Raw genomic sequence first — 21,951 nt, forward strand, 5'->3', positions numbered from 1 at the left:
AGGCAGACGCTTAACCGACTGAGCCACCCAGGCGCCCTGTAAACACTCTTAACTCATGAGTTGGAATACAGTGTTTTGAATCATTTTGAAAATTTAAGTCGTAAAACAGTAGTCGTCTTGCTCTCAGCTTTTTGGTTTGGTGTTTAAAGGGATTTTTGGCCAGAATCTGAGAAGACTTCTTACTTTTTATTCGGTCATAATTAAAAGTTGTTTTTCTAAGCCAGTGAGGGAAGGGTTTAGAACTGAGACATTGGAAGAGATTTTCCGTGTAGTTTTTCATTTTCACTGTGGTTAATAATATCACACTCAGTAAAAACCAAATATTGCCTGTATTGACTTGTCACACTTTTATGGGTGATATCATCCTGTTTGAATTATCTCCAAGTACAATTGAAACCATTCTCATTTTAGGAAGGATGGATTTAAAAAAAAAGAGACTTGTGTACATAGCACTACTTCTCCCCTTTGAAGTCAATTTTTTATATATCAAAGAAATTTGATGGCTGAATTTGGTATTTCTCAAATAGGATGCTAAAAATGGGTTTCCTGTCTTTTCTACAAGAGATACTACATTCTTAGGACCTGGTAGGAGACAAAGGTGTGGAGAGTATCTCACAAGCTCATGGGACTGGAAGTAGCCCAGTCTTGCAGACCATCTTTTCCTTTAGTTCTGTATGTTTGGGGACAGGTAGAGCATTATCACAGGGCACGTGGCTGAGGGACAGGTAGGGTGTTACCACAGGAGGCCTCGAGCTCGGCTGCAGTGCAGAGTCACGGGGAAAATCTCACCTTGTTCTACTTTAGCTCTTCATAATATAAAATAACACTGGGTGGAAATTACTTCTGAAGACTAAGAGATGGTTATTTGATTCCTCACTTTTAGTTGTTATCACTGCGTATAGTTTCGTTTTACTTGCACTTCCTTGTTTTGAAAACAGATGTCAGCTCATGGATAATATGTGATGGTGATATTGACCCCGAATGGATAGAGTCCCTGAATTCAGTTCTGGATGACAATCGACTCCTCACCATGCCCAGCGGAGAAAGGATTCAGTTTGGCCCAAATGTTAACTTTATATTTGAAACTCATGATTTAAGTTGTGCCTCGCCAGCCACAATATCTAGAATGGGAATGATCTTTCTTAGGTAAACCATCAGAGCACTTGCCTGCGTGATGTGAGAATAGTCTTCAGTTATTGGTTTGGTTTCATAGCTAAGTGGAGTAAGTGTTGTATGAATGATGTGTAAATATGTGTTTCCTCATTTTTTATTAACTTCCTGTGTTAGGTTTTACTTCATTCAGAGAGTAACGGTTTTATTGCAGTTAAATTGTTTCAGTATTTAGTGTATTACAGTCACTAAGGATTATGTTTGTTTGCTTCAGTGAGACAACAAGTATTTCATTGTTTCTTTTTTTCTCTTACTTCTGTTTAAATGTTACCAGTGCAGAGAAGTGAAGAAGCTGGTTATGTATGAACTAGAGGCTGATAATCCAGAACTAAGTAGCAATATTTTAATCATAAAATTTTAGATTCATAGGATTTTAGGGCCAACCTAGGCCATCCTAGGGAAGTGACCTTTCACTGTACAAATTGGAGACCTCCTGACTTAATTTTTACTTTCTTCCTCAGTGTATTTGCTTCAGGGGTAAAAATGAAGAATAAACTAATTTTAGATATCATGTATAATAGTCTCATGCCAGAACATAGACATTACAGCCAATTTCATTTTCCAGAATGAGTAATTAGAAAGCTTTCTTGCGCTTTTTGAATTGCTGTTTTAGAACTTGACACTTAGGGGTCTGTATAAATGCTAAATGCCCTCCTCGTTCAGCACCACTTGAAGCTATTGTCGGTGTTATGTGACATGATAGTGCTATCAGGCTGGTTCAGATTGTTTCCAAAACTAATTGCTTGCTGCTTTGATAGTATTTTAGGGAACATTTATATTAAATAGTCATGAACTCCAGTTAAATTTTTTAGGTATTAATTATTAAAAGATACACCATGGTGTTTATAACTTTTGTAGCCGTGTCTCACACAGTTTGTCTACTTGTTCAACATACTCTTATAATCTGGTGAGAAAAGTGGCATAAAAGGGAAGTTTATAACTAAATGTTGAAATCTTTATTGAATGCCTATTATGTATGTGACTTTAAGTCAGGCATTTTAGGAGAGACAGAGCAAGAAAGGGGTAAAACTAACACAGAGGGCTTGTCTTTGTGGAGCATCCCTTCAAGTAGAGGAGATAAAATAAATGGAACAATTATATCACAAGGTAGAATATAAGTGACATAAATGGTAAGCAGAGTGCGATGGGTGTTTAGCAGAAAGAAAGACCACGGATTGCTGCACGGGATTTAAAAATTGTTGGTGAACCCGATATTGTTTGTGAGAGGCATGATGAATGTATATGATTGCATGTAAAATACAAATACATGGTAACATTTTCGCTGCTTTTGATCAGCTTGTACCTTGGTTTTAGGTTCCATTCATTTCTTCATTTGTTGAACACTTGCTATGTTATAGGCCAAATGAGGACCTTCTGATAGTGAAAGAGAATGCTGTTAATTATTCTGGGACAGTAAACCAGGATCGTCCTGGATGAACCATCAAGATGTGTAGTTACCATAGGCACTGGGGAAACACCATTGACAGCAAAGTCTTTATTCTGCAGGGGCTCCGAGAGTCTCTGGTTTTCAGACTTGAGCTGATCTAATGTAACTTACGTATTTACTTTTTTTTTTTTTAAGATTTTATTTATTTATTTGACAGAGAGAGAGAGTGAGCACTAGCACAAGCAGGGGAAACGGCAGAGGGAGAAGCAGGCTTCCCGCAGAGCAGGGAGCCAGATGCGGGGCTCAATCCCAGGACCCCAGGATCACGACCTGAGTTGAAGGCAGACGCTTAATGACTGAGCCACCCAGGCGCCCCACGTATTTACTTTTGATCATCCCATTTTTCTTTTCCTTTTTACCTGGATAGAAATGTGAGAGGAGAAATTCAAGGGCTCAGTAGTTATAGTGTTGCTACAAAACAGTGGTAGAGAGTAGGAAAGAAGTGGCAAAATCATGAACCCTTGTCTATTCCAAAATTGTTTATGAATTGTTCTTACCATAATTTTTTATAATTATTTAAGATATAATTTTGAATATCAGTATTATATTTAATTTCAGTCACTGAATGTTACTCATGTAATTAGGTGTTTTGCTAAAGGAATTGTATTTTACTTAACAAAGATCTTTGAGTTTTAATAGTGGCATGAGAATTTAGGTAGTTGGCTTTTTTTGAGAGAAAGAAGAAGAAAAAAATATTTTTAAAGATCTGTATTAAGATGCAGCTGTCCTTGAACTCTGCTGTGTTTTTGAATCACCCAGAGATTTTGTTAAAGTGAAGATTTTGTTTCAGTAAGTCTGAGATGGGATTTGGGATTGTCTATTTCTCTATTCCTAAGGATTTAGACAACTTTTTGGCTAATCTGTATATAATTCCTCTCTGTGTTTATAATATAGATAAAATTTATTTGCTTTATTTTACAGAAAATGGCATATACATATATGCGTATACGTATGTGTGCATGTATATATATACACATAACTAATATATACGTATACATAGAGAAATAACTAAAGTTAACACTTATACTAGCAGATACAATACCTGTGTAGAATAATGTTTATCGGAGCAGAAATTCATTTTGAGAGAAAATTGACAGTGTCTTCCTTTTTTTTTTTTTTTAAAGATTTTATTCATTTATTTGAGAGAGAGAAAGGCGGAGACTGAGCAGGAGCAGAGGGGGAGGGGCAGAGGGAGAAGCAGGCTCCTCGCTGAGCAGGGAGCCCAAAGTACGTGGGGCTGGGACACAGGGCTTGAGCCCAGCACCCTGGGATCATGACCTGAGCCGAAGGCAGATGCCTCACCGACTGAGCCATCTAGGCGCCCCTGACAGTGTCTCCCTAAGTAATTTCTTACATGCTTATTAATCTGTTTCAGTGATGAAGAGACAGATGTTAATTCTCTGATAAAATCTTGGTTGAAGAATCAGCCTCCTAATTATAGGAATAATCTTGAAAACTGGATTGGAGATTACTTTGAAAAGGCTTTACAGTGGATTCTGAAGCAGGTAAGTTAGCCATAATATTTCATAATTAATCATTTAGGCCAGAAGTACAGTGATTAAGAGTGTTGCTTAGAGATAGCTGCCTTTTAGTGGATCTCAGCCAGAATCTGGGGGCAGAGTGAGAAGTAGGTGTCTTCCCTGCTCTCCTGCTCTTTGTCTTGGCTTAACTTTCTTTATGGTGTCTTAAAACACTTCAATTCTCTCACCTACAATGTCCTGAACTGCTTACCTAAAAACCTTGAATAGTGGAATCTCCCATTGTTTACTAGCAAAATGATGTTACTGTCACATTTCACTGTCAGGAAATGCCTGCTTGTATTTCTTGCTAAAAACAACGTCAAGGTAATACTACAGTAGAAGAGGGATGGCGACTCGTTTACAGTGTTACTGAGCACTGCCTGTGCAGACATTATTGCATATCTGACATAGGCATCAAGCATAGCACTAGACGAGACAGGACAGACTCCTTCCTTGGGAGGGTTTGCCTAATGGAGAAAACGGAGGTGTGAAGAGATCATCAGAATCAGATGAAGAGAGTATTGCTGTCTTCCAGGAGAGTTTAAAAAGGTGATCACACTTGATTTTGAATTTGAAGCATGAATAGCAGTTTCAGGTGCACAGAAGGCAGGGGAGGACTTTTACAGGTTCTACACGATTTTTCAGCTATTTCCGGTTTTTGTGTCATTGCTTTTCGGAGAACTGTGAACATAGAGAAGTAGAGGAAGTAAACAGCAGTGGAAGTACTTTTTGGAAGCATCTGATTGCTAATCTGAACTTGATTTAGTGGTTGCTACTTGGGGATTGAATAGGATCTGCCGAGAAATGGAGATCTCCCTTCAGTTTTCTTACCTTTTTCTTTTCCTGACTGTAAGGATATAAGAGATGGTGGGACAGGGATTGGTGAGGAGTGGGGTGTGAATGACAGAGGTTCCCTGGAGGCCTCGGGGGATGAAGCACTCCCTCCAGCCTGACAAGCTGTCTTCTTCTTTCTGGTATAACCACATGCATTCAGCTCGAAGCACCTTGAGGGCAAGGACCAAGCTGTAGTGTATCCACAGACCCAGGTGTGGTGCTGAAACATGCATGAATGAGCATGTATGTGCTTTAGTAAATACCTGCTGCCTCTGGCCTCGCTCCTTTTCAGTGGATATGTGGGGATTTCAGGAACATGAAATATGCAGAGCTAGCAAGGCGCTCCAGGACAAGTCCCTTGAGGTCATCTGCGTGGGTGCTGTTTTTGTTAGAAAGGGAAATACAACACTAGGTGGGATATATTGATATACAGGGGTTTCTAAGTGTAGGCATGAGGACAGGATAAGATGATCAAGCCATAGAGTGGATATAATCAGTTAGAAAATAAACTGATTCTGTTTTGAGGTCAGGTCCCTGTGATTGTTTGACGTGTTTTTAATGTGTTGACCCTTCCTTCCTTCTTATTCTTTGTTCACTGTGTTCAGATTTTGAGAAATATACTATAATGGTTACTCTAACCAAATGCTGATTTTATTTATAACTAGAGCTTTGCTTTCTTGTATCATTTTAGCAAATTAGACAATGTAGAAGAAAATGCGAGGGTTTCCTTTATCTTGCCTTTAAAGCCTGGAACTCTTAGCATGGCCCAAGCAGCTGGATTTCTGCTCATCTCCTCCCTTTTTCCTGCTCTTCCTCCCGTTTCTCCAACCCTCTAAAAATACTTTTTTTATGCAGAGTGATTTTTAAAAATATGTAAATTGGATCATTTTACTCTCTTACTTAAAAACACTTTAAAAGTAGTGAAGATAAACGTTACACTCCTTACCACGGCCGATGCAGTTCTGCGTACTCTGGCCCTTGCCTCGCTGTCTGCACTTCTGAACTACCCCACTGGCTTGCCTTTGCTTGTGCTGTGTTCTCTGCATGCCAGACGGATGCATCCTTCAGATGCTGGCTTAACTGTTGCCGTTTCGAAAGAGGCGGGTCTCCATCTGAGTTACTCTGAGAGCACTCTCTTCTGCTTCTCTGGAGCTTTTTTTTTTTTTTTTTTTTAATTCATTTGAGATACAGAGAGAGAGAGCATGAGCAGGGAGAGAGGCAGAGGGAGAGGGAGAAGCAGGCTCCCTGCTGAGCCAGGAGCCCGATGCGGGGCTCGATCCCAGGACCCTGGGATCATGACCTGAGCCCAAGGCAGACGCTAAACCATCTGAGCCACCCAGGGGCCCCTTCTCTGGAGCTTTTACTGGGACTTGTTGACCGTCTCCCCTACGAGACTGGAGTCACACAAATGGAAGTTTCTGTTTAGGTCACCTTTTTTTTCCCCCCATACTTAGCACCGCAGGGACATGTGACTGATGCATAAATGGTTCTCTGTAAATACTTAGAGATTGAATGAATGAGAGCCTTTTTCCCTTTTAACCCCCCGGCAGTTGCACACGGGCTCCAGAGGCCCACAGTTCGAAATCATCTACACCACTGCAATCCACAAGTTTCATTTTAAATTGTGCGTACAGAGCCAGCTCCACATGGGTTTTTTGTGTTAAGTCTGCTTTTACCAGCCATACTCGTCCAGTGTCCTCTAGTTTCCTTTTTATCAGCAGGAGGAAATGGGGGACTGTTCTTTTTAGATCAGTGCTCAGTGATGTACTTTTTCTTTTATTTTCTTCAAGTTTAGGAAGTAAACAAACCACACATCTACTTAAGGACTCTAGCACTTACTGCTAGAAATGCACAATTGCATTTTTATGATCACTTTTTATTTTCAAAGTTTATACATGTAAACTGAATGAAATGTAAACTTTCTACATCTTTAGCAGAGGGATGCATTTAACAATCATAGTTGAAAAGATATGTGAGTGTAAATCTATATGTTTCTGTGTTTACCAATTAATGTTTGTTTTTTGTCTGTACCATGGATTTTAATTAACAGAATGACTATGTGGTTGAAACAAGTTTGGTTGGGACTGTGATGAACGGTCTGTCACATCTACGTGGATGCCAAAATCATGACCAGTTTATTATTAATCTCATACGGGGACTTGGCGGAAATCTGAACATGAAATCACGTCTGGAATTCACCAAAGAGGTGATGCACATTTAAAACCTATATTCAGTCAACATTTTTCTTTAATTTTCATGACTCTTAATCGCCAAAATAGAGTGATTTGTAACTGTAAGGTATAGAACCTTTTAATTTTGAAATTAATGCATTCAATAGAAGAGTTATGCATTTGAATATATGTACTTATTTTTTCCTTTGAACAAGTTTATGGTATTTTATGATATTAAAATTTTATAAAATGTTTAATAGGCTGTATTATGGACCATATCTTTTTTTGTTAAACATTTTTGAAACTAATTAGCCCATGAATATATATAATTATTCATTTTAAGTTTTAGAATTATACATTTTTTTTAAAGATTTTATTTATTTATTTGACAGAGAGAGACACAGCGAGAGAGGGAAGACAAGCAGGGGGAATGGGAGAGGGAGAAGCGGCTTCCTGCACAGCAGCGAGCCCGATGCGGGGCTCGATCCCAGGACCCTGGGATCATGACCTGAGCTGAAGGCAGATGTTTAACTGACTGAGCCACCCAGGCACCCCAGAATAATACATATTTTTAATCATTTATTTAACCAGAACAGTTTTAGCAGTTAGGAATGCTAGGATGGATTAATCATTATCAACATTTTCTTTAATAAATGTAAGGGTATATTTCAGCCAAGTTGTTTATAAAACTGTATCGTATACTTAAGGGATATCATCCTATCGGCTTTTGTTGAAAGCATTGAACATGGATTTCTCTGGTTTGGCTCCAACATCATGTTTCTGCATTTGTATCATCTGTTTCTTCTTTGGTGCCATCATTTACTAATTCTCTGTGCTGCTCCCCTTTCCGTGGCCGCCGTTTTGGTGTCCTTGTTGTCAAATGCTTCTCGTTACCACTCTATCCCAGATTGTATGCTGCTTTTGAGCAGACTTCTCATGCCACAGTTCAGACGCAAGGTATTGAAGGTTAGTGTCGGGTGAACTCTGATTTATATCTGTGCAGGTAGCAAGTTTTCAGTGTTAGAAGAAGAGCAGCTTGAGAGCAGTGCTGGAACCACCAAAATGGGCGGGACTAGGTTCCTACACTGAGAAATCAGTGGTTCAGTGTTCATTCAAACTCCTTTAAATAAGTTGAATGTATTTATACCTTGGTGTCTGTGCAAACTAGATGACTTTTATTTATTTGCTTGAATTATCATTTAGAGAATAATATTTGACATAGCATGTTGCTTTAATTATAAAAGATATTTGGTAGGTTTAGCATAGGAGAATTTTCTTTGAACTAAGATGATTGACTTTGGGACATTGACTTTGAAAAATTAAAATTTCATACACTCTTGTTTGGAGTATGTGAAAACCTGTCACAACTTTTTCCCCTGCAGGTTTTTAATTGGGCACGAGAATCTCCTCCAGACCCTCACAAACCAATGGATACTTACTATGACTCGAGTAGAGGACGATTAGCATCTTACGTGCTGAAGAAGCCAGAAAACTTGACGGCCGATGATTTCAGTAATGGCCAGACTCTCCCCGTCATTCAGATTCCTGACATGCAGCGAGGGCTGGATTATTTCAAACCGTGGTTAAGTTCTGATACTAAACAGCCATTTATTCTTGTAGGACCAGAAGGATGTGGCAAAGGGTAAGAGCAGAAAATTGTTGATTGAGGTACATAGTGTGGATTTGTATTCCTTTCTTCTTTTAAAGTAATTTAACAGCTCTGTTACCTTTCTTTTGCTTAAAGTAGCATTTACATTTTCATGAAGGACTCTTTCCATTGTCACTACTTGTAAAAATGATGTGACTGTAGAGAATTATAGAGAAGAACATGTCTTTTTTTCCTGCCAGCTTATGTGTTTTCTGATGGAAAGAGAACAGTCTGAGAAGATACATGCATACAGTCCCAATAAAAACTGAATACCTTAGATACACTCACAAATTATTACCTGCTTTAGTGATAAAAAATGCATCTGGAAATTAGCTCTCTATTTAAAAATAACTTTTGTATCCGTGTAATTCAGCCTACTTTTAGTGCCTACTGAGTGTAGGATCTGGAAATAAAGGAGACATGATTATTAGTTTCACATTTTTAGTAGTAATTTAAAAATTCTATAAAATCATAGTAAATATTTTTTTAACTTGGAGTACTTAATATCTTAAAATCTTTCCTTCAACTGTGGGGAAACAGTTGGTATCTTTTATATGTACTTTATCAAGTTAAATTATTTCTGTAAACTTTGATTTTTTTTTTTTGTTGAATGAGTCCCAAGAGTGCCTTCAAATATGAATTTATGTTTTTATATTGTAAACATTAGAAAGTTACCTGTTAAGCCATATCCATGTTTACCATTTTCCCCTTAAACATCATATTACATAATTTAGAAACTGAAATATTTATAAGATAGAAATTTTATGTTGACTATACACAGTGTTTAATTGGTTGTATTTTCGAAGTCCAATGTCCTCCGTCTCTCATAGGATGCTGCTAAGGTATGCCTTTTCCCAGCTCCGGTCCACTCAGATCGCTGCAGTTCACTGTAGTGCCCAGACCACGTCTCGGCATCTCCTGCAGAAGCTGAGCCAGACCTGCATGGTGATCAGTACTAACACGGGTCGCGTGTACAGACCGAAGGACTGCGAGAGACTTGTTCTGTACCTGAAAGATATCAACCTGCCCAAGCTTGACAAATGGGGCACTAGCACTTTGGTTGCTTTCCTGCAACAGGTGAGTCTTACTCCTTGAAGTGTTAGGATGTAATGGGAAAGGGTTAGAAAATCTGCTTTCCTCCTCGGGGTCAGTTTTATCCAGCATGTGTTGTGAACATTGAACTCCCAAAGCTTGTAGTAATCTGGTTCCAGGACTACTTTCTTCCTGCCTTTTCTTTTTTTTCTTTCTTTTTTTTTTTTAGAGATTTTATTTTTAAGTAATTTCTGCACCCAGCATGGGGCCCGAACTCACGACCCCAAGATCCAGAGTCGCAGGCTCTACTGACTGAGCCAGCCAGGTGCCCCCACAAGCCTCCCTTCTTTGATGTTCTTCCCTATAGAAGTTAGCATTACAGCAAGATAATGTATGACAGGAAGAGTAAAAACAACCTTCACCCTATACTTATTTCCTGTCCTTTATTTCTAAAACAGAGGGAAAGCAGAAGCTGGGGATGATGTGGGATTTGGGGAAATTTCTGCTTCATTTTTCTAGGGATGCATTTTTCAGAGAGCAGGTAGATGTCCTTGGTCATGGCCCTTTATGGGCTTCCTTAGCTCAGTACTCTGCCTCTTAGCCCGAGTAAAGGCGAAGGTCGGACACCATGCATTCTGTCAGTGTGGAAGTCGTTATTTATGTGGTTTGCTTCACATTAGAAACCCTGCATTCTAAATTAGAGTTTATTATGTTTATATGGGTTCAAACTTAGCTTTACTATGGAACTGTAGAATATGACAAAATATTTATAAAGAAAACCAAAATAGTTTCCTTATATTTTTCCTGATTTCTTTCACTTTTTTTCCCCTAATTGCTGGTAGATTTATATGTCATCTGGATTTTAATGTTTATTAGAGAGAAAAGCACTTTAAAAATGAGGATAATTCAGCTAACATTAATTGAATGCAGAGTCTTGAAGAGTATTATTTTTCAATGTTATAAGAATTTAAAGTATATTTCAATCTTAAATATTTGAGTTAGGTAGAGGAGGATGATTGCATTTGGAAACAATTGAATTTTATGCAAAAATATTTTATATCACTATTAGAAAATCCTAAGCCTAAAACATTTAAAATACATTTATGTTCAAAAAGGTACTGACATATCAAGGATTTTATGATGAAAATTTGGAATGGGTTGGTTTAGAAAATATTCAGATTGTGGCTTCTATGTCAGCTGGAGGAAGACTGGGAAGACATAAGCTGACCACCAGATTTACTTCCATTGTTCGTCTTTGTGCTGTGGAGTATGTATCATAGTGTTCTTAAATTTTTTTTTTTTTTTAATTTGGGGAGATGTCTTCTGTATTTGAATTTTATTAAAGGTATCCATTAATGATAATTTTTTAAGATGAAGAATATAAAAATAGTCAAACTTGAGTTCTGTTATTTTTTTCCCTGTCCTTCCTAAACTTTAGGCAGTAATTTAGGGTGATAAAGGCGTTAATCAGTGCTTCTTAAATATTAGAAATAAAACCCAACTGTTTTGTATCCTCTCTGTTCTAAAATGTTAGTATCAGGAATCTGAATGATGGATATTAGATTTTAATAAGGGTTTCATAAAACAAAAATACTATCAAATTTTATGAAGATAAATAAACATAATGTAAACAGGCACAAGGTGGAGTCAGGTCAGGTTTGTGGGTGGCAGCATTAATCCTGATGCATGCACCCATCTCCATGGTCCATAATTGTTGCAAGAACTTGTAAATTTTATGGATCTGGAGCTTGTCCTCTGTTCCGTTTTGCCTTAAAAAATATTGTTTTGATGCTTTCATGCTAATTGCACCCATCTATTAAATTGTACTTTCAGAAATGTTGTAGCTACCAATTAAGCTGTATTGAAATAGATTTTGGTTTGAGAGAAACAGGTTGATTTCATTTGTTTATTCTACTTTTACAGTTCTGAGTTGATTACTGCCAAATGGGTCAGCTACACTTAAAATTTTTCTTAAGCAAAATTTACCTTTCGGTCCTTTCTAAAAATCAGTGATTTCTAAACAATTATGTTTTCAAGTAATTTCACCAGAAACTTCTTTTAGGACCCTCAGTATTTGAGAGCAGATAAGTAGGGGTCAGAATAGGGACCTAGAGCCTGGCTTTAGTCCCTGGATAAACTGGGGGGGGGGGGTATCTGAACCTCAGAGCAACGCAGCTGGAAAACTGCTACAAATGAACATTAACGTAATAATCTAGAACATTGTATTTTCAGCTATTTTCTTATGTGCCCTCTTTCAGTTACCCAGAAAGAGAGCAATTACAGACAATTTATGGAGCATATTTGGAACCCGTTCTCCATAAAAATCTGAAGAATCACTCTATTTGGGGCTCTTCATCAAAAATCTACCTCTTAGCGGGATCTATGGTCCAAGTCTATGAACAGGTATATACTTCCTCATTTATATTGTAATTGTCGTGTCTCTTGGTTTCACTCCCAGAGGGACTACCTTTAACGCTGACCTGTGTTGACACTTCAGCTTTCTTTTCGTCTTGTTGATTAGGCTTTTCTACCAGAGAGTGAGCTCTCTGAGCGCAGATGCTCTAATAGACACTCAGTGAACATGGAATGAATGAATTAATGCTGGGTGGTTTTCTGTTATCAACTAAAATTTAGCATATTCAGAATGTTCCTCTTCTTTGCAAAACTGGATCTTTCTCCCGACTTCGATCAGCTTCTGTCTTGGAGACTTCAAACCAGGGAGTGGTCTTTGAGGTTTCTTCTTTCTTGTTGCCTGGGAGGAAATGCCTCCAGTTCCTTCCTTAGTGAAGCGGGATGGTGCTTGAAATCAGTCAGTAAAGGGCACAGAAGACATTCATTCAATACCTTCTTTTCTCGTGCCGGTCCTAGGGATGCAGAGAGGCCTGAGTCTCTGTTTTCTGGAAGCTTACAGACCAGTCAGGAACCTGGTCCCGTAAATAAATTATTACTACAGCGTGATGAGTAGTGGAACTGTGACAATAGGCACAAGTTACAAATAGCGTGGAAGAGGAAGGAAGTGACTCTGCTGTGTGGTAGTTGTTAAGAGGAGGTGAAATGTGACCTGAGTTTGTTTGTTTTGGAAGATGTATTTATTTATTAGAGAGAGAGAGAGAGAGAGAGAGTGTGCACCGTGGTGGGGGGAGGGGCAGAGGGAGAAGCAGACTCCCTGCTGAGCAGGGAGCCCGATGTGGGACTCAATCTCATGACCCTGAGATCATGACCTGAGCCAAAATCAAGAAATCAACCGACTGAGCCACCCAGGCGCCCCGAAATGTGATGTGAGTTTTGAACAATTAATAGAAATTCCCAAAGGGGCTGGAGATGAAAGAAGATCTTCCGAGGTAAAGGGGACAGCATGCGAAAGTTAGGGAAGTGTTTGTGGAAGATGCTTTTGGCAGTGTTGGAGTAGATGTGGGGCAAGAGAAGTTAGAAAGCATTGATTACTTTCTAAATGAATTCGGAAGCTCAGTGATCAAGGCCGGAGCGAGAGCAGTGGGTCCTGTCCATGAGGAGGAAGGCACAGGCTCTCATGGGTCATGTATCAGGAGTCGCACTTTGATCCGTTCGGGATCGGTGACTGTTTGAACACGAGACAGCTCTGTGGCTCCTGCCGTTAGCAAACATGTCTGTCCCGGACCTGGGAGCGCCTTGGAATTGCAACCACTGTGTGTAAAGCTTCGCTTCACCTTCCTTGAGTTCCTCTGCTCAGCAGGGCTTTTTAACCTTTTATTTTTTCTTGGACAACATTTGGCAGTTTGTTGAAGCCTATAAATACCCCTCTTAGAGAATGTTTTTAAATGGGTAAAATATAATGTATGAGATAACTAAGGAAATCAGTTCTAATGAAATATAGTTTCTTCTCACTAGTAGAAATTGGGCATTCCTGTGAGTGTGGTGACTGAAAAATTTATAGCATTATATATTTGGAAATACGTTATAAATAAAATGTATATTATGTATTTAGAAAATGAGAACAGACAGTTGACTTTATTTTCTTTTCCAGGTGCGGGCCAAATTTACAGTTGATGATCATAGTCACTATTTCTTTACTCCTTGCATCCTTACCCAGTGGGTTCTTGGCTTATTCAGATATGATTTAGAAGGAGGTAAGTTTTACTTTTATGATTTCAAATTGCTTTTCTTTCTTTGGAATGCCATAGTGTATCTGTGTGTGTGTGTGTGTGTGTGTGTGTGTGTGTGTTCTAAACTGTTTATGATTGTTGCTGGTAAAATTTGATTTGGGGAAAAATAAAATTGCTAGTGATGTTTAATATGCTTTTTGGAATTAGTATTTTTATTGAACAATTAGAGATAATGATGCTTAATATATTCTTTAAATAATCAAAACAACTTATCAATAACACATTGAATTTTACCTTTTTTCCCTTTTCTTGTACTTATCTGACGCCAACCTGACGGTATGCAGATTTTTATTCTTTCTTTCTAGTATTATGTTGAGGTAGACCATCTGCAAGTCATTTGAATTTTATTACAACTAAAGAAAATGTTGTCTTTTTTAGGATCCTCAAATCACCCACTAGATCATGTATTAGAAATCGTAGCTTATGAAGCACGGCGCTTATTTCGTGACAAAATTGTTGGTGCCAAGGAACTTCATTTATTTGACAGCATTTTAACATCTGTGTTTCAAGGAGATTGGGGCTCAGATGTATTAGACAATATGGCAGGTAATATAGTTAAGGAGTTTATGTAATAAATAAACGTTACAAGAATTGTAAACTTTTCTTGCTAATAGCATGATTTCGTATTTCTGTGTAAATAAAACGTTTGGGTAATTTTAATGTTGTTTTTACTGTAAGGGGCCGCTTTTTCCTTTTTGCTAGATTTCTAAATAAATATAAATAAAATATAGTGACAATAGTTGTTTTCTTGGATTCAGGCCATAGTGTTTTATATCTGCAATTCAAAATTAGGTTTCCTGAGGGATTTTTATTAATAAAGGTTTTATTTAAAGCCGTATGTGTATGAGACTTAAAGATCATTGGGAAAGTCCATATTTGATTATAATTAACTTTTGCTTAGAAGTAAATCATGTCATCAGCACAGAACTTCTTATGTACTCTTGTCTCCAGCTTCACCCACAGTTAGGATAAATAAAGCATAACACCACTCACTCAAAGCAGCTCAGTTGCATTTGCAACTGTTACCACTTAACAACCAACTTGCATTTTGAAGACTGCTGTGGGAGTAGTGCGTGTGATCTGAAAACTGTCTGAAAACTGTCGTGGCGGAAGGACCTTTGATACAAGACCATATCGTGGAAGTATTTCTTAACCGCTTTCAAGCTACAGAGTGAGGTTCTGTCCGGTTAGACTGTAAAGCTAGAAATATTCCATGTAGCGCGTTCTGTGTCCTGCCAGATTCGGTATTGCCCCCCGGTCGTAACTGCATAGGCCGAAGGGGATTTTGAAGATGAGGAAGATGAGGAGGTTGGCAGAGGGATTTTCGAGGTGCGGCTTGAGTTTCAGAATCAGGAAATGAGTTGGAGAAGCCGGGGCAGGATGAAAGGCGAGAGTGAGCCCTGGTCGCAGCTCAGAGTTGGCTCATTCTGAGTGAGGCTTTGTTAGCGTGACCTGTAGCTCTCCTTGCTTAGTGGGGGCAGGTTTCGTTTCTTAAATGGCACCATCTTTCTCAGACTGAGAATTGCCTGAATGGTATCTCTTCTTGCAAAGAAGGTAGCATGTTCTTTGGGCATTAGACAGTAGCAGTGTCTTATTGGGTATCTGAATTCTCTAGAATTTGTTATCTTTCAGGGTTTCCTTTGTAGGACTCAATAAAGAATACATGCTTTTTTCCCCCCTCACCGTTTTTACTTTTCAAGGAAAGGTTGCATTTTTTAAAAATACAGGCTTGATAAATGTCGTATCTCGGCAAGTAGGATTTTCACATAGTGGAATATTAATTTGTTAAGAAAAATGTAATCTTAGAAGACTTGGAAATAAGCTAGATACATTCTTGTGCTCAAGAAACGTGTAATCCAGTGGCAGATACAGATATGAAAGCCCTTACAGTGGTAACTATTGTTAGTGTGTTTAGAAGCCACGAAATTTGTGCAAGTAGATGGTTAAACTGATAATTATAATAGAACATGAAGTGTTTTACAATTAGTATAACTTTTCTGAATATATTTGGGATAAATGCTAGATAGTAGTGTGTAGAAGGGTTAATTTTTTTGAGGGAGTTACTTTGAAACCTTGAAATAAAAAAAATTTATTTTGTGATAATTGCACATTAACATACAATTGTAAGAATTCATACAGAGTATGTGTAGCTTTTACTTGGTTTCTCTTGATGGTAACATATGGCAAAATTACGGTGGAGCATCACAACCAGGGTATTGACATTGATACAGTTAATACTCAGAGTTATCTGTCCTGCTGCCCTGCTGTAGCCATATCCAGGCCTCTGGAAACCGCCAGCCTGTTCTGTATTTAATTTGCCATTTCGAGAATCTTATTTTCACTCAGAATAATTCTCTGGAGACACACACAGGTTGCTGTGAGTCTCAGTACTTTGTTCCTTTCTATTGACGAGTGGGTATTCAGATGTACTACCATTTCTTGAACCATTTACCTGTTGAAGGGCGTCTGGGTTATTTTCTGTTTTTGACTATTAGGACGAAAGCTGCTATAAGCAGTTCATGTAGAGATGTTTGTGTGAACATGCACTTTTGTTTTTCTGGGATAAGTGCTCAGGAGTGCAGTTGCCGGGGCGTATGGCGCTCTTGTGCTTGGTTTGTGAAGCATACTGCCCTGCTCTTTTCCAGAACGGCTGTATCATTTTACACTCCCGTCAGCAACATGTGAGTAATCTAGTTGCTCCGCACACTTGCCTTTGCTTTTGTCATGCTGTTTTATTTTAGCCACTGTCGTAAGTGCGTGTGGGTACATCACTGTGGCTTTAATTTGCATTCTGCCAACAGCAGATGCGCTCGAGCATCTTTCATGTGCTCACGTGCTGTCTCTGAATCCTTTGAAGTGAGCTATCTCTTTCTGTGACTTGCTCATTTTCTAATTGGATGGTTTATCTTCTTTTGAGTTTTGAGAGTTCTTTATATATTACGGATGCTAGTTTTTTGTTAAATACGAGGTTTGCAAACATATTCTCCCGCTCTTTCGCTTGTCTTTCCATCCTTTTAATAGGGTCTCCCACAGCTAAATATTTCAATTTTATCAAGTACAACTTAGTAATTTTTTTTCAGGATCTTTTGGTGTCAAGTTTAAGAACTCTGTTTGGTCCTAGTTCTTAAAGATTTTCTCCTGTGTTTTTTTCCGAAAAGTTTTATGGTTTTGTTTTAAGTCAGTAGTCCACTTTGAGTTAATGTCTGTGTGAAGAGTGAGGCCTCGGGTCACCTTCTTTGCCGATGGATGACCACTTGCTCCGGCACTGTTTACTGCAAAGGGAACTTTTCTTCCTCGAGTTGCTTTGCACTTTGTCAGAATAGTTGTGTGAACATATCTCTTGGTTCTCCGTCTTCTTACATCCATTACATGTCTGTCCTCCCACCAGCACCACCTGTTTTCATTAGTTTAGAAATCTTGAAATTGGGTAGACTGACTTCTCCTGCTGTCTTCTTTTTTACAGTTGTTTTCGCTATTTAAGTTCTTTACCTTTCTCTATATATTTTAGAATAATCTTATCTAAAGGTAATGTTGCTAAGCTTTGGATAGGAATTGCATTAACACTGTATATTGTTTTGGGGAGAATTGACATCTTCATTATGTTGAGTCTTCCAGCCTGTGAACATGATATATCTGTCCATTTGTTTAGATATTCTTTGCTTTCTTTCATCAGTGTTGTGTAGTTTTCAGCACATAGTTCTGTACATATTTTGTTAGAGGAACAACTAAGATTTAAAATTTTTTGAGTGATACGAGAGTCAGATCATGTTAAAGATGACGGTGCTGCGTGGCGAGGGGGAAGACTCCGCGTAGGTTCAGAGGCATGAGGAAGCTGGCGTGCACAGCGCAGGGCAGAGAAGGAGAATCGCGCAGTCAGTGGAGCCAGGTCCGGGGGCCTCGATGGGTTTGGCTGCTTTTCCGGGCCCCACGGGAGTGGTACGGCGCTGTGCAGTTCTTCCATGTGCTCCCCCGGGAGAGCTAGTGAGGATGTACTGGATGGCCAGAGACATATGGCAGGACACAAGCCGGGAGATCCTGCGGTAGCTGAGGTGGCACCTGATGACATGGGGAGACAGTGAGTTCAGTCCTCTATGTGTTTCACTGTTTGCAGGCTCTTTGAGTGTCTCTTGGGGAACGTGCATCAGGTTTATCAGCTCTGTGAGGGTAGCAGTCGCGTCTGTCTTACTGCTTCTCTCTAACGGGAAGTGCGGTGCTTAAACACCTGTGTTTAGTGACGAACATTGTATGTTTGTTACATGTCTGTTAAGCAGTTGGAAGTGTGGGACCAGAGTAGAGCTCGGGAGACTTGCCAGTAGGTGACTGGGTTTTGGTATATCAGTAGTTGATAATCTAATCCACAGAATAAGGTTAAATAATTCAAGGGGAGTGTTTAGGATTAAAGAATAATGGACTGAATTTAGATCCCAGGGAAAATAAGAGTAGAAGGGATACGCAGAGAACTGAGAGGACTGGTGGTCGTGCCTTGTTGAGTATCAGGATCAACAGATCTAAGGAAAAAGCCTCAAATGCACACCAGGTCATGACGGGGGCAGTGACTACGACGGGGATTGGGGCTTGGCGGTTATGGCAGCATTGTTCCCAAGTAAGAGTTTGATTATAGAGGTTTCTGCAGGGAGAGGATAGTGTAGGAAAAGCAGTGATGAGGGAAAGGAGAAGAACGTGAAGGAGCTGGGGTCCAAGGAAGCTAAAACTGCCATTGAGCGGAGCACGTGAGAAGGAGGGTACTTTATGGAGCACCCTCCCCAACGGATCAGGAGGGAAAGGTTCAGCAGAACGGTCAACAGATTTTCCTTGTGTGGTCACAGGATGCTGCTGGGGATAACTATAAGGGAAGTGGTGGGGTTTTTGTTTTCTAATTAAAATTCAGTTACTTTTTCCTTTATTTTAGAATTAGGGCTCTTGATGGTATTTATAAATCTGTGTTCTTTCTCAAGGAGAGTTTTGAGTTTGTTTTAGTTGCCAATTTTATATGGAGATTGTGGAGGAGGGGAGGGAAGTAGGGAGAAAGAGCACAAGGGAGAGTAGTGGGGAGCATTCAGAGGAGGACCCTCCGTTTGAGGAGAGAGAGGTGGGGGTCAGGGCTGGAGTGGGGACACATCAGCTACTCTTCAGGGAAAGTTTGACATGGCAGTGTAAGGTCTTTGTATCTTAGCTGACTTTATCGTCTCACCAGGCACACTGTAATTTACTTTCACGTTTCTGGGGATCTTATTCGGAGGATTAACTGAAAAATAATTTAACGAACAGTGTATTTCCTGGTGCTGCCATTACCAATACACGTATAAAACCAAAAATACCTTTCATTTCTGCAGACAGTTTCTATGTTACATGGGGAGCCCGACACAACTCAGGAATAAGGGTGGCCCCAGGACAGTCACTGCCTCCCCATGGAAAACCACTCGGAAAACTGAATTCTGCGGATCTCAAGGATGTTATTAGAAAGGTATAATCTTGGGACGCCTGGGTGTCTCAGTCGGTTGGGTGTCTGCCTTCGGCTCAGGGTCCTGGGATCAAGTCCCGAGTCGGGCTCCCTGCTCAGCGGGGAGTCTGCTTCTCCTTCTGCCCCCCTCGCCCCCCTCCCCCTTCGCTTGTGCATGTGTGATCTCACGTGTGTGCGTGCTCTCTCAGATAAATAAATCTTTAAAAAAAAGAGGAAGGTATAATCTGAATCATGAGTTTGAATTGGGATTTGGTTATGATTGTAGTCATTTAAGAAATAATTGTTGTAAGCTTTCCGAGGCAAACAAAGATTATACAATAGACCGAGCTGGTTCTTGTGGAGTGTGGTCTGTTGTGGTAGATCTGACTAAATGCTCCCGTACTCACACAGATATGGGTAAGATGGCCAAGGTACATGTTGGCAAAATGTATCTGATGTTGGAATTACTAATGAGGTTTAATATTAATTGGAAAATCATCCTAGAGCAGTGGCGTCCAAGTTCAGCGAGCATTAGAATCACTTTGAGAACCAGGAAATACGCTGCCTCCTGGGTCGCAGCCTGAGGAAGTCTCATTCCCCATTTCTCCCGGGCTCTCAGGTGGTGGTGGTGCGCTGGTTCACTGAAACTGAGGCGCACTCTACTAGAGATGTGTTTAGTTCTTTCTTCTTTGTGAAATTAGACAATATAAGAAGGAGAAACAGTGTTCTATGTATGATGATTTGCTTTGGAAGTGAGTGTGGATTTTATATCCAGAAAAGCTCGTGCGGTGCGTGGGATGGATGCTGCCGAGTCTGGGTGTGTTGGAAGTTGTTAAGGCTGCAGCGTCTGGTGTCCCTCACGCTGACACACAGTTGCTGGTGGGGCGGCCCGCACGAGGGCTTTGGATTCATTCCCCTGCGGTGCGCACCAGCAAGAGTTCACAACATTAGGTGTTATGGTCTGCACACACTGATCTGAGTTGAAACAACGAGTAAAATTTGAGAGTTTTTGAAGTTCTTGTAATTAGCCTGCTGTGTCGCCCTACGTTTTACCCGTCCTATCAGCAGTGTCCCGCAGGTATCTGATGACTGTGAGCTCTTGAACGTGTTTGGTATCACACAAGGTTTTTCGTAGAAGAGCTGGATTGCTGGGAGGCTGTGGAGCATAAGATGACACACCGCCACTTAGCCCCTTTTCCAGAGTGTATCAGAAGTGTAAGCCTTCCTCTAGATAACATGTATGTTATGTAATGGGGCATACATTAATGATAAAATATTCTTTGTGGTTTTTTAAAAGGGCCTCATTCATTATGGACGAGATAGCCAGAATTTAGATATTTTACTTTTCCAAGAAGTGCTGGAGTATATGTCTCGGATCGACAGGGTGCTGAGCTTCCCTGGAGGCTCCCTCCTCCTGGCAGGACGGAGTGGCGTGGGCCGGCGGACCATTACTTCCCTCGTCAGTCATATGCATGGAGCCGTGCTGTTTTCTCCAAAGATTTCCAGAGGCTATGAACTGAAGCAGTTCAAAAATGATCTCAAACACGTGAGTTACTCAAATCCTTTGCTTTATTTGGTTTTAAAGCACAATTACTTGTTATTTTAAAAGCCTTCAGAGACCATTATGTCTCTGATATACATCGTAGTCTTCAGTATGGATGATGATTTTCCCTGTGGTTATTAGAAAATTATATTTTTATGTACAGAGAGGCTAGGTGGACATGGAAGATAAAAGGACAGAATTTATATAGGACACAGGTGGGTGTATTTAAAAATGATCGTCTGTCTTCGCTGTGAAATCATATTAACATTTCCCCAACTGTTTGTTCATGGACTGGATTTACCTTCCAAACTATATGGCTGAAGTTTGATATTTAATTTTGATTACAAAGAAAGAAAGAGAGAAAAAGGAGAAAAGAAAGACGTTATTTGTGTGAAGAATGGCGGTTTTTAACTGGGCCCCACACCTGTAATGGGTGCGAAGACCTCTGTTGCCACTTTCCGCGCAGGTGCTGCATCTTGCAGGGATTGAAGCCCAGCAGGTGGTTCTGCTTCTCGAGGATTACCAGTTCGTGCATCCTGCGTTTCTGGAGATGATCAATAGCCTTTTGTCTTCAGGCAAGTGAATGATTTCTCTTCAAAGAAAAGAAAAGTAATAATGTTACCTTGTGTAAAATTGTGTTTCAGAGCATGTGTGGTATGGGTTTTACTCAGGGGTCCTGGGATTAAGCATGCTTGGAGCTGGAGAATTGAGAAAGCCCATTTTTATAAAATCAGGAGATGGAAGAATTACGTAAGCATGATTATTATTATTATTATTTTTTAAAGATTTTATTTATTTATTTGAGAGAGAGAGAGCACGAGCAGGGGGAGCAGCAGAGGGAGAGGGAAACAAGCAGGCTGAGCAGGGAGCCCGACACGGGGCTCAACCCCAGGACCCCGGGATCATGACCTGAGCCGAAGGCAGACGCTTAACCGACTGAGCCACCCAGGCGTTCCCCCAAAATGATTAATGTTGGTGAATGTCCTGAAAAACTGGCCCTCTCA

At 39.9% G+C, this 21,951-nt stretch overlaps 1 protein-coding gene across 2 annotated transcripts in view; it reads left to right on the plus strand.

Moving 5' to 3' along the window:
• The window catches only part of DYNC2H1 (dynein cytoplasmic 2 heavy chain 1), a 284,386-nt gene that overhangs the window by 59,075 nt on the left and 203,360 nt on the right, over positions 1 to 21,951 (plus strand). For both annotated transcript variants that reach the window (XM_035008811.1, XM_035008812.1), the window contains exons 39-50: positions 939 to 1,146; positions 3,993 to 4,122; positions 7,022 to 7,177; positions 8,525 to 8,784; positions 9,621 to 9,867; positions 10,938 to 11,089; positions 12,081 to 12,225; positions 13,826 to 13,928; positions 14,343 to 14,510; positions 19,298 to 19,428; positions 20,702 to 20,950; positions 21,414 to 21,522. In XM_035008811.1, the coding sequence (XP_034864702.1) occupies positions 939 to 1,146; positions 3,993 to 4,122; positions 7,022 to 7,177; positions 8,525 to 8,784; positions 9,621 to 9,867; positions 10,938 to 11,089; positions 12,081 to 12,225; positions 13,826 to 13,928; positions 14,343 to 14,510; positions 19,298 to 19,428; positions 20,702 to 20,950; positions 21,414 to 21,522 (2,058 nt within the window). The remainder of the gene's footprint in view (positions 1 to 938; positions 1,147 to 3,992; positions 4,123 to 7,021; positions 7,178 to 8,524; positions 8,785 to 9,620; positions 9,868 to 10,937; positions 11,090 to 12,080; positions 12,226 to 13,825; positions 13,929 to 14,342; positions 14,511 to 19,297; positions 19,429 to 20,701; positions 20,951 to 21,413; positions 21,523 to 21,951) is intronic.

This window comes from Mirounga leonina, unplaced genomic scaffold (assembly GCF_011800145.1).
Source record: "Mirounga leonina isolate KUSES-001 unplaced genomic scaffold, KU_Mleo_1.0 Mir_153, whole genome shotgun sequence".
Taxonomy (NCBI): Eukaryota; Metazoa; Chordata; class Mammalia; order Carnivora; family Phocidae; genus Mirounga; species Mirounga leonina.